This window comes from Ctenopharyngodon idella, chromosome 8 (assembly GCF_019924925.1).
Source record: "Ctenopharyngodon idella isolate HZGC_01 chromosome 8, HZGC01, whole genome shotgun sequence".
NCBI classification, from domain to species: domain Eukaryota; kingdom Metazoa; phylum Chordata; class Actinopteri; order Cypriniformes; family Xenocyprididae; genus Ctenopharyngodon; species Ctenopharyngodon idella.
The window spans coordinates 24,248,366-24,261,168 of NC_067227.1; the positions used below are offsets into that span (position 1 = coordinate 24,248,366).

General features: G+C 37.8%; 1 protein-coding gene across 2 annotated transcripts; it reads right to left on the reverse strand.

Annotated features, from left to right (window-relative positions):
* Nucleotides 1-5: 5 nt before the first annotated feature.
* On the reverse strand, nucleotides 6-12,167 carry tab3 (TGF-beta activated kinase 1 (MAP3K7) binding protein 3). Of its 2 annotated transcripts, none has more exons than XM_051902846.1 (7): nucleotides 11,979-12,167; nucleotides 9,589-9,757; nucleotides 6,901-8,065; nucleotides 3,533-3,693; nucleotides 3,006-3,099; nucleotides 2,786-2,857; nucleotides 6-862 (listed from the first exon to the last, which is right to left on the reverse strand). In XM_051902846.1, exons 2-7 carry the CDS (start codon nucleotides 9,688-9,690, stop codon nucleotides 735-737), a joined length of 1,722 nt encoding a protein of 573 aa, XP_051758806.1. In that variant the 5' UTR covers nucleotides 9,691-9,757; nucleotides 11,979-12,167; the 3' UTR covers nucleotides 6-734. The 2 variants fall into 2 exon arrangements, with proteins under 2 accessions (XP_051758806.1, XP_051758807.1); XM_051902847.1 differs by lacking the exon at nucleotides 11,979-12,167 and adding an exon at nucleotides 11,726-11,929.
* Between the last annotated feature and the right edge of the window lie 636 nt (nucleotides 12,168-12,803).

Genomic DNA, 12,803 nt, shown 5'->3' on the forward strand with positions numbered 1-12,803 from the left:
CAGCGTATAGTAACATAGAATCAGATCCTTTATTATTAGGTACAGCAACTTGAGGCATTTGCACAAGAAATCAATATCTTAAACACCGAATACAGTGTGGCATAATATGCATAAAAGTACCAGGTATAGGTTCATATGCAGATCTTGTAGTGTTCTTCATTCATGAGAAGAGCTCATAGTGAGCACATACAGTGTAAAGTCTACATTAAAATTATTCAGCCCCTGCTTATCTCAATACATCGAATGTTTTGTGAGAGAAGCCCTGTGCACAGGATTGTTTGGGCTTTTTCGTGTAAACTCTGCAGTCTTATTTTGCTTGGAATGGTAGCTTGGTAAACCACACCTCTGCAACATCTGGAAGCGCCACCCTCTCCTAAAACCACATCTTTTCCGTCCACTCCAGTGCAAAATCGATCAATCAATCCCTTTTGCTTGTCTCTGTTATGTCAAGTCACCCTACTTCCTCTTTTAAAGCATCTTTCAGTAGAAAAAAGTAAATACAAGTGCAGGAAGCTCCTCGAGAGGTAGCAGGGCGGGTCTGATTGGATAACATTTTACTAGAGTAGTTGTCTCTTCTTCTGTGGGGTACGGCTCAGGTTGCTGAATGCTGGGTGAAGCTGAGGGCACAAGGGACAGAAATGATAGGCGGGGCTTGAACGTTGCATGATGGAACAGAAGATTAGCAGTAAGAGTGAGGTTCATGGCAGGTCGGGAAGGGTCGTGGGGAAGCCGGCTCAAGTGTTGCGCGGCATCTCGCACTGTTCGCAGCGGTGCAGCGCTGGGTGGTTAAGAAAAGTGCAGCTTTCACAGTTCCATTGAGCGCCCTCAAAATCCTCGTCCCTTTGCACGACCGGAGGTTTAACTAGTCAGAGGAGACAAAACATTATGAAACAGCATACAAGCACTTATTTATTGCTGCTGTGAGCTAAATTTGAAGGCTTGAGAAAGCATTCTAGCATTCTGCCACACCCACTGACAATTTGGGCCACTGGCCCCGCATAGCAACAAAAGAGTGATGAAAATAGAACGAGGGTGCAAGAAACACTATATCATAACAAGCAATCTAATACCCTCTACTCCACTGGTGTAGTCAGAGGTCAGGACAAATCTAACAGGATATTCAGAGAGCAAAGGGCTAATTTTAACTCAAGGGAGGTTGGTCTACAAATTCCATGAGATATTTTAGTGAAAACCGCATCTAGGATATCAGGGATGTGCCCGAAGCTGAATACTATGTTAGGAAAAGAAAATGAAGCATTCTATGGACATGGTGATGGCAAAAAAATATGAGATAGGAGGAAAAAATATATTTCAATGCTTTTGTGTTCTCTCGCAATTAGTTGGGTAATTATATTGCATATAATTTGCAGGCATCAGGGAGCCGCTATCAATATGCGGGGCATTGACCACACATTTTACAAGATATTTGTCAATGATGCTCAGGATCTGTTGCACACCAATTCCTCCAACATTCTCCTGTCAGTCATCTCTCCTTACCATCTTCACGTGATAAGTGAAATCTGATGTGCTGTAATGTAACCGACTACCGCAGCAAGCCTAACCACATCCCTTTAAGGGCTCTGTAGAATGCGTTACTCATTTTTCGTGCCTCTCTGAACTTCGGGCACATCCCTATAGGATATATTCTAGGATAGCAAAGGAACAAAATTGGTAATTCTAGGTTTAATTGGTTAATTAGTAAATTGATAAATATACTATTTTAACACATTAACATTAAGGCGCATCCACTCCTTGTTGGAACTATCATAATTGAGATTCCTACTTATACAAATCGTTCGCGTCCTCATAATTACAACTTAGGCCTAGTCTACACGTACACGGGTATTTTTATAAACTGAGTTTTTTCTCAGTTTAAAAAAAAAAAAAAAAAAAAAAAAAAAAAATTGCATCCACATGAAAACGCAAAAACATGCTATGAAGTGCCGTCAAGAGCATGGCGAACCAACAGGTAGCGATATAACCTTAACCGTAAAGCCATGTCGGCCAATCAGAAGCCTGTAAAAAAGGTTATTACCGGTTCCGGTTCTGACGTCACAAGACAAAATCTCCGGTTTCACCATCTACACGACAACACTGTAACCGGAGTTTCTAAAAAAATCTTCACTCTGGCAGTTTTCAAAAATGTTCAGTTTCAGTGACCGGATACTGTGTTTGTGTGTTGGATGAACGGCCAAATCGCATAGAAAAAGCTGGAGTTTTAAAAATACCCGTATTCGTGTGGACAGGGCCTTATAAACACTGAATTTTCAGAGAGCTTTGACTTGTAGCACCTGACCACTGCAACATCATGTGAAAACATTCAAAATGGCAGCAGCTTCAGCATTAAAATATAGTTTTGCAGTCATTTTTATATACTTATACTAAGTTTCTTTAATTGACTTTTTGTCAGATTGTCTTAATAATATGAGAATAATCAGAAAATAAATGAAAGACATACAATAGTTTAATGTAGCTACCACAGGGTCCTGCTAAATAAACTTCATAAGTTACTTCTTGTATTGTGGATTTATTTATTGATTACTCAAATTACACAGATTAATTTTGCCATTAATAGTGTTGCCATAGAAATACATAATTCCGATATAAATATTTCAGAGTAGAAGATTCGCTTTAAAAGTATTTTTCACTGTTGGTTCTTCATACCAAATGCATTAACTAATACTAGCTAATTGAACTTTATTGTAAAGAATTACCACAAAACTAAATAATGAAATGTTTAATGACGCAACATAAAAAATGCAGAAATGACTGATTGAATTCCCACCTCTTGGAGGTACAACAGGGCCAGGCTGAATATTATCATAAAAGTTGTTCATGGTTCTCACGTCAAACTTGCCTAAAAAAGAAAAGAAAAGAAATGGATGAAGCAAACGGTTATCAGCACAATTTCCAACAATTTGTGTGCAATCACATGAAATAATGAAGTGCAAGTGTTCATTTCACATTATATGTCATAAAGATGACTACATTCATGCTATTTTTACCTCTGGACTGCAGCAGGTCTGTCTCCTTCAAGGTGCAATCAATGTCAATCTGAAGCTGTCTGTTTTGTGACCGAATTCTGGTCATATCCTCGGGCTAGCAAACGCACACATAAAAGTACATGAATTTTTCATATTAACCGCACACATAAAAGCAAGTTATCATTGTCTCACTCTTTACTGAAGCCTGTTAAACTCCTAAGAACATGATGACGCTTTTACTGGATGGGTACATTATGTACAGCAGTTTAACCTATGAAAAGAGATTCATTCACAGTCTGCGAAGCATACAGAATGAGCGAGAACTGAATGAACAGATGTGATTCATTTCCACCTCATCGTATTTGCACGTTCTGCATGCAGATTCTAGGTATGTATGCTTTTATGCAAGGCTCATTTAGAGAATTTGATGAGGATTCATTCATCTCCTTTATTAGTGATGTAAAAAAAAGTGGGTGTGTGTGTTCAGCGCCCCTTCAAAAAGATGCATTCACATGCTCTAAAAGCCTGTTTTTTTGTCTCTCTCTTACCCGAGGGATCAGGCTAGTGCTGTTCACCCGTCTGAAGCGTCTCTGCAGGGCGTCAAATTCCATTTCATTCACTTCTGCCTTCAACTGCTCCAGTTTCTGCCGCTCCAGCCTGAGTTCTTTCATCAGGCGCTCCATCCGAGCACGCTGGTGCAAGAGCAGCGCTAAGGAGGAGACATACAGTATTAACACAAGTCTACAAGAGTGAACAACACTTCCCCACATACACCCAACCCTGATGCATACAAACATGATAAACAGATGCAAAGGAGTTGCATAAACAGCTTATTCTGGACAGAAACTGACCACTTTAACAGGAAAGATTTATCTGATCAACCTATTTATAGTTTTCATGAGTGATGTATAAGTATATATCTGCTTCACTTAATATTGACTGCCTCAAACAAAACTCTTCAATAACTTTCAGAGATTTGATGTTACAGACCTTACAAACCCTGTAAGATCCAGCGACTAGTTCTTCCTTTAGAAACTAAACTATATATTTTATATATAAAATATTTGTTATATATAGATATATATATATATACATAATATAACATTACTTTGTTTCTCAGCATAGTTAAAGGGGTCATGAATTGCATTTTAATGTTCTATGAGGTCCAATTATGATGTATTCAAGACTTTTTACATAAAAAAAACAAAAAACAAAACATTTTAATTTAGAAGTAATAGGCTATTTTCTATCCTTTTTTTGACTCTCTCTTTCAAACACTGTTTTGATGCGCATGCTGCATTCAAATAAATGGCCACTGCTATGATTAGACAACGTCCCCACCATTACACGTATGGAACTGTTTTGAAAACTTCTCATTACAACATTTGCCAACAATGTGAAACATTTATGCATATTACATATGCTCTTGGTTGTGGCAAATAAAGTACTTTAAGTTACCACAGATATAATTGACAAATAATCAATTATCATTTACGGTATTTCGCCACGGAATTATGAATGTACCCGCGTTTGTCGCACTGTCGTTCTTATAGCTATTCATCATTCATCCTTTGATAAAGTGAAAAACGTATACATCGTCATTTGCAGTGTCGGGTTTTAAATAAAATGTAATGTCTTACTGATGGCAAAACAGAAGATGTCGCTCACTGAAGCTTTTATTCAGGATTACAGCGAATCAAAACAATAACAAAAGCAGCGTTCTCTACGTGCTTTCTTCCGTATCCGATAATCCAATGAATTAACCCCATAAATGCAGAAGCAAAGGAAAGAACAGCAAATCACAACTATCACAATTTGACTGCAGCGCTACAGTATAAATACTCAGTACATATCAAACGATCTGTAACAGACAATAGTGACATGGTAAAAATATTGTTACTCACACAGTGTGTTGCGACATTGCAGTCGGATATAGTCATCACTGCATCATCTTTTATTTTCAGTCTCTCTGAAAAGCCTGCCTGCACCGAATGATGTCTTGTTTAAAAACGAATCCGAAGTAAAATGAAGCAAACAAACGAACAGTGTCTTACTGACGTGATATGAAACTTAGTTAAAAATAAAGTTCATCCATGCTTTCTTATTGTTAGGATCACAAGGAAGGTAATGCCAGGACAGTGAATGTGATTTCACTAAGTACAACATGTTGGAACAACATTCCAATCAACCAATCAGATTTGAGGGAAGTTTATAGTTTATGTCAAGTTTAGGCTTACAACCAGAGTTAGGTGCTTCTTCATCAGTGTTATTCACCTATGACTTCCCTCTGATTTTAGGGATAAGTTATGGGTAGGACTAAATTTTCGGACAGGAATGTTGTTCCAGGATCAACAAAATATGTTGATCCAGAAACATGCTTTACTTGGCAAAATCATGGTGACCATGCAGGGACTGTGTTTTCCCACAACTTGGCACTGCAAAACGTTCCCCTCAGAGGCATCTCTATCATTTTGTTCCCGGAGTAATCCTGTTTTTGTGTCTCTCTCCTATTTACTACTACATGACATACGCAAATCGGTGGGGTGGGGCTAAAAAGGTAATGATGTAGGCGTGGATTTTCTTCTGCAGAGGGCGGTCTTTCGTCGCACTATGATGTAATAATGTGACAAAACCTAAAACGCATCATTTTGGCATCTTGGTTTCAATAAAAAGGTTTGAGTTCTGAATCTTACGAGATATTTTTATAATACAATGACCTCTTACATGTCAAAAGATCAAGAAAAATTTGATTTCTCAATTCATGACCCCTTTAAAATGTGTTCCTTGACTCCTCGAAAGAGCCAGCCATAAATACGCCACCTTAAATAAAGGGAAAAAATAATTATATTTATTTTTTATATTTACACACACACACACACACATATATATATATATATATACACACATACATACATACACACACACACACGTCACACACACACATATACATGCACTACCATTCAAAAGTTTATGGGTAAGTAAGATTTTGTAATGTTTTTGAAAGAAGTCTCTTATGCTCACCAAGGCTGCATTTGATTGATCAAAAATACAAAAAATAGTAGTACAGCTTTTTAATTCCATATCAGCATCTGAGGCTATCTTCATTTCAAAATTGCAGTTTCAAAAATACAAGAGTTGCATAAACACAATAGAAAGTAAAACCTAAACAAAACAGTTAATATAAAAGATTTGACACAAATTCTAAAACCTTTTCTGGGAAAATCCCACTAAACAAGTCCTTAACTGAGCTTACTACATAAAAATGTTGTCTACTTGCATTAAAAGTGGGACAGTCCAATAAAATAGTTTAAAAGAGAGGTAAAAGATGGGTCTTGCAGAACATACACTGCCATAAAAGCAAAAATGCACGAGTCAATCTAGTATGACCTATGTGACCTCTAGTGACCACCACTTGATCAAATTTTGTTTTAAAGGAGATTAAAAGACTGTTCCCCATTTTTGGATAGATTTCATGCAATTTGTTGTCTGTATACGTATCCCAATCTTCTTGCCACTTGCTTAATATATATAATGATTGACAGTAGGTCTAATTATGTTATAATTACGTAATATTATGTTATATTTTTTACAATTTAAAATAACTATTTTCTGTTTTAATATTTTAAGTATAATTTGTTAATGTGCATTCCAGTGTTACATTATCCTTAAGAAATCATTCTAACATCCTGATTTGGTGCTCAAGAAACATTTCTTATAAATATTTTTTGTAGATAGCGTAACAGTTGTTTTTAGAAAAGCTCAAAAGAACACCATTTATTTGAAATAGAAACTTTTATAAGATTATAAATGTCTTTACTATCACTGTTTATCAATCTAATGCATCCTTGCTGAATAAAAGTATTAATTTTCTCAAACATTTGTATTTTAAAAATCATAATAATATTTATATCCATACCTTGAGTATACGCATAGTCATCCGAGCCGGAGCTTGATCGTCTAGGCATACGGTGGAACTGGTTGGAGATGTTTGCTGGCAGCGCAGAAATGGGCAGGATCGGAGGTGGGGCGCCATGGCGCTCGCCCTGGTCCACTATGTTGAGGAGGGATTCGGTCTCAACTGGTGGAGAGCTTGATGAACGCTGCGCTTGTCCAGGAGACACTTTGATCTTGATGAAGGCAGAGGTGGCAGGCTGAGGAGAGGATGCGGGCCGGGGCCTTGCCACACCCTGGTGGACATACATTCCTTGATGAATGGCGGCCACGGGGGGTCCTGTCATATTGATGGCCCGGGAGGGGGAACTCGGGGAAGGGCTGGTGGCCATATAGAGCGTTCCCTGTGGAGCATGTACAGGGGAGTTGCTCCGTGGTCGTTGTCCCTCCAGTGTGATCTCTATCTGGTTCTTCATAGGGCCTTTGGAGGATAGAAAAGGCCTGTGGGAAACAGGCGGTGGCTGCTGGTAGGACAGCCCAGGGAGGGTGGGGGGACTTATGGGCAGAAAAACCTGGGGCGGCTGCTGGACCTGATGTTGGGGAGAGCTGTACGGAGACTGGTACGTTGGAGTAGCATAAGGAGACTGCTGGTACATGGAAGTTCCAGATGTGGACCAGGGAGTAGGCTGAGGACTTTGAGACGGCGAAGGACGCATATACACGGTGTTTCCACTGTTACAATAGGCACCAGGGGGGATTTGCAGTGCTTGTGGGGCAGAGGGGATGTTCTGGGAGAGGGTAACTGTTATGGGAGTCATGTAACGTGGGACGGGGTGGTATGTGGGAGACATGCCCTGGATGCTGGGCGGAGGGGTGGGGATATTCGAGCGTCCTTGATCGTTCATGAAAAAGGGGTTGAAGCCAGGTGACGGCGCCATAGTGGCAGGGGCAGAGAGGGGCTCGGGGAAACCACTTCGAGGATGCTCAATGTGCCCGTCGCTGGAACTGTGGACCAAAGCTCGGCCGCCAGCATTGTTTTTAGCCACCTCGGGAGCAGGGTAACCCACGCTAATACGCAGCATGTGGTTACGGTTTAAGTGCAATTCATCTGGACTGTGGTACTCCTCATAAAGGTATCTATTACTCTCCTGAGCCAGCAGATGGCAGCAGAGGTCCAGGTTATTGTTGTTCTGAAGAGGAAATGGAAGACAGTGAGGTAAACATGTTCCTGCACCTGACACCACTTCGACACACTCAATAATGGCATTCAACCAGAATGACACAGCAACAATTTTCACTGATAAATCTTTATGCTCATTGCACGTCATTAGCTTTTGGTGTACATACTTGACTGTTCAAAAGTTTGAGGTCAGTAAGATTTTTGTTATTATTATTATTATTAATATTCAGCAAGGACAAATTAAATTAAAATAACAGTAAAGACATTTATAACGGTACAAAATATTTATATTTTCAAATAAATGCTGTTTCTTTGAGAAAAAAAAATTATCACAGTTTCCTCAAAAATATTAAGCAGTGCAATTGTTTTCAAAATTGATAATAATAATAATAAGAAGAAGAAGAAGAAGAATTATTTCTTGATCACCAAATCAGCATATTAGAATGACTTCTGAAGACTACAGTAATAGCTGCTAAAAATTTAGGTTTGCCATAACAGAAATAAATTACATTTTGAAATATATTAAAATAGTAAACTGTTACTTTAAATTGTAATAATACTGTTTCACAATATTACTGATTTACTGTATTATTTTACAACATTCAAACAATAAATGTTGTGTTGCACTTTTAAATGTGGAGTCAGATTAATACTATAGCATGAAAAAATCTGAATGAACATCAGAGGGTACGTTGAAAGACACAGCAGACTTCCATCTCTCATGTATTCGACCAATCATTGATTCAACTATATCAATAAAAGAGCTTGTGGACATGTCACCTGACTTGACTTTTACCCCAGGAAAGCCATTCAGTCCAAATCTTGTTAGTTAGCAAGAAGAAAAAAAAAAAAGAAAAAAAAAAAAAAAGAGAATATCACTAAAATCTAAATATATTGCAGAGTTGTTAAAAATAAAAATTAATTAAAAATTGTTTTGGTTAAACTGAAATTAAAAATATTGCTTCGGCAGCTAATTGAAATAAGCTGAAGTTCTAAAATTACTAGGCTAAATCTGAAATAAAAATAAAGCTAAATAGAAATATTAATAAAAAACCTAATAAAAATGACAAAAGCAGAAAGCACATAACACAATTCCTGAAACTTAAACTAAAATGAAAACTGAAATTATAAAAATACAAGGTAAATATTAATAATACTACAATAGTATTTTAATAACCCTACAGTAACTGATATATTTTTAAAATATATGCACTAGATTACTAATACATTAAATAACAGGTTATGTACAAATTTGTATGTTTGAATAAGTCTTCTAATTTTTGTCACAAAAAAAAAAAAAAGGACTAAAAATAGTTTGGAGGCCAATTTCCTCAAAAACAAGTTATGAGAGCCAGAGCCACCATTTAAATGATTATATAATCAACGCAGCGGTCTGGAGTAGTAATATAATAACTATACATTATTATTTCATTCAAGCGGGTTTCTGCATAAAAATGACTCAAAATCCCAGAGCAGGCCACACATACATTCTAAACACCCCATTTCGTTTAAATTGTGGCTGCCGGATCTCACCTTAAGAAGGCACTGAGACACTACTTTCTCTGGAATCTCTGGGAAGCGCTGCTTGAGGTCCTGCAGTATGTGATAGTCCAACTGAGGCCCTCCCTGCGCCATCCTGAGCCCAAAGAGAGAGTCACTGAGTCCGCAGCCAGGAGCGCAGCACCTGCTCTCCTCTCATCCCCTGACAATGCACATGAATAACATCACATCAGAGCCACAGATCGAGTTTGACCACTCACATACACTGCCAACAAACTACCTCAGGGTGTTTGAAACAGAGAAATCGTCACTCACTTTCATTGCATGGAAAAAATGCATCATACATTCTGCCTAACATCTCCTTTTGTGTTTCACTAAATAAAGGAAGTACTACAGGTTTGGAACAATGTGTGAGTAAATGACAATTTTCATTTTAGGGTGAACTATCCCTTTAGCACTATAAAGCCTACTGTATCTTTTTTTGATACATTTCTAAAACCTCTATCTTACAAACATGACCAAAACTCTGCTGAAAAATCTGTTGTACACAATCTTCTACATGCCTTCTGTCATCTGATTGATAGTTCATTGTTTTTTAGCAAGTAAAAGGCCTTTTGGTCCACCTTCAGGTCACGGTACACAAGATCTTTATTTTTATAAAAAAATAGATGTAAGAACAACATTTATATTACTATTAATATTTTAAGATGACTGAAGCAACTTAGGTTTACTTGATTATCCATACAGCATAAAAATAAACATTTGTGTTAAACTTTACAACAGACTTTTGAAGAACGTTTATCTCTCACTCATCATTGTATTGCATTTTTCATTTTTTCGCCATAATTAAAACTACAGAGCTTTGCTCACTCAAAAGCTAAGCATTTAAATATCATCTTACTAAACCATTAATAGAGTGACAACTGATATGTATGCATTTTATGTAGATAAATAAAAATCACTGATTTACATTACAAGCTATCAGAATTTCATATTACTTTTTGGCCATATAAATAATATCTGTACCAAACATATTTTTTCCTCAGTTTGACCTCCTCTAGTGTGAGATACTCTATATTATACTATACGAGCCATAAAAGCCAAATATGACAAAATATAAAACACGCAAGCAATATTTTGTCTAAAGGTTCAATAAACTGTTCCAATTTTTTTAATTTTGCCTATTATTTAATGTCAGGCTTTACAGGGTTAAGGTCGCTTTTATGCACCAGACGGCCTCAGACTCTCGGCTGCCGCAGTGTAAACATGTCGCAAGACTGGACAGGAACTGAGCTTTTATACAGACACTTTAAAAAACTCCTATTTATCAGAACAAATTAAGTTTATGTGATACATCGCAGGTTAACCATAAGTAAATTCAAAGCTAAAAGGCTCATGAAGCTACTCCTGTGTGTGGCGGCGTATAAGAATGGCTTGTGTTGTGTTGTGTTTAGCGACCTCACCACCGACAACGACCTGAAATCTGAGACATGAACAGTGTTTCATTCCCTTCCGCTCTACTTCATCCGACACATGACAGGTGTTACTAACTGTCATAGGCACAGCACTGTTAACACCTACTGAACACAAGCAAATTCAAATAATGAGGTGCCAACCTGAAATTAGTCACAAATAGAAACACTAAGTACAAACAATGTATTTGAATCCAAGTCACCAGTAAAAATAAAACACCAACATTTCAGATTATATTAAAGACAACAACTTCACGAAGAGCTGAAACTGACAAGATAACTCATGAACATCATGTCAACACGAACCCAGCGCAGGTTGATTTTAGCACTGGCTCCTGCTAGCTGAACCGTCTAAGCACCATTAAAGCACAATCTGCCACCAAAAGTGACTATTATCACAGTCCAACAGTGACACTTCTGCCCGATACTTGTGTCTGGCGCCTCCTGATCGCGGTGAAATTACGTCAAGCCACCGCCAAATCCGTTTAAGTGCTACAACTCAACGCTATTTTTGCATGACGACAAAGATAGAAAGCCGCAACTGATGGGATAAACTCGTCTCATTATAAAACAAAAGCTTCCGCGTTATTCTTCAGCATATATACATATCGTGATTTACAAAATCCTTTCACATTTGCACGTATGTATCTCCGGGATGAGAAAAAGAAAGGGGAAAAAAACACTGGCTGTTCATTAACCTTAGCTTTAGCACAGCCGCTAGCCGTCCGGGTTTTAGCCGCAGGGAAAAACGGAAACGCAGAGCGCGCCGCTTCTGCGTGCGTATCTGACTGACGTCTAATTAATCCTGCGCGCGATACCTGCCAAAAGCTTGCTGACATCGTAAAAAACCCAAGCGGGAATTTATGCGAACACTTGCTGTCAGTTTCGGTGCAGTGCAAACGACGGCTGGCTGCTCGCCGTGCTGATAACAGTGTATGTGCGACAACATACCGTGCGCCGGAGCCTCACGGCCATTGACCATCCAAGAAAGGCTTGTCACATGGGTGGGTCACCGAACAGCAGAAGTGATAGGAAATGACAACGATTCACCGGGTTTCTATAGGGAACACGTCGGTTAGCACAGTCGCAACAAAATTGTCGTCTTCACTTACGCCTATTTCTGTTCCTCTGTCGTTCCGGTTGGAGGTTTCTCATGTAACGATATATGGCACATTCATGCCCTCTATCGGGCTGGGGTAAAAGAAAATTGAAGCTTTACATTGCTAAAGCTTTAGAAACAATTTTATAGCCTACACATAACAGTACAAAAGTAGGTTTTTTTTTTTCATTACTGTGAAGATGAACCTGTGGAAACGTTCAACATCATTGTTTATCTACTCTTTAACCCTGTAAAACCCGACGAATGAAATGGTAAGTTTACAATAAGGTTCATTAGCTAAACATTAACTAATGTATTAACTAACATGAACGAACCATGAGCAATACATTTGTTACTGTATTTACTAATCTTCGTTAACGTTACTTAATGAAAATACAGTTGTTCATTGTTTGTTCCTGTTAGTTCACATTGCATTTTAACTAATGTTAAGAAGATTTTTAATAACGTATTAGTAAACGATGAAATTAACATTAGCAAAGATTATTAAATGCTGTATAAGTGCAGTTCATTATTACTTCATGTTAACTAAAGATAAATCTATTTTTTAATGGAACAGTTTATTCAACACTTAGACAAAATATTTTTAAAATCTAAAAAGAAATGTGCATGCTCAACAAATGTTATACTCAACAAAAAACACGTGTTTTTTGTTGAGT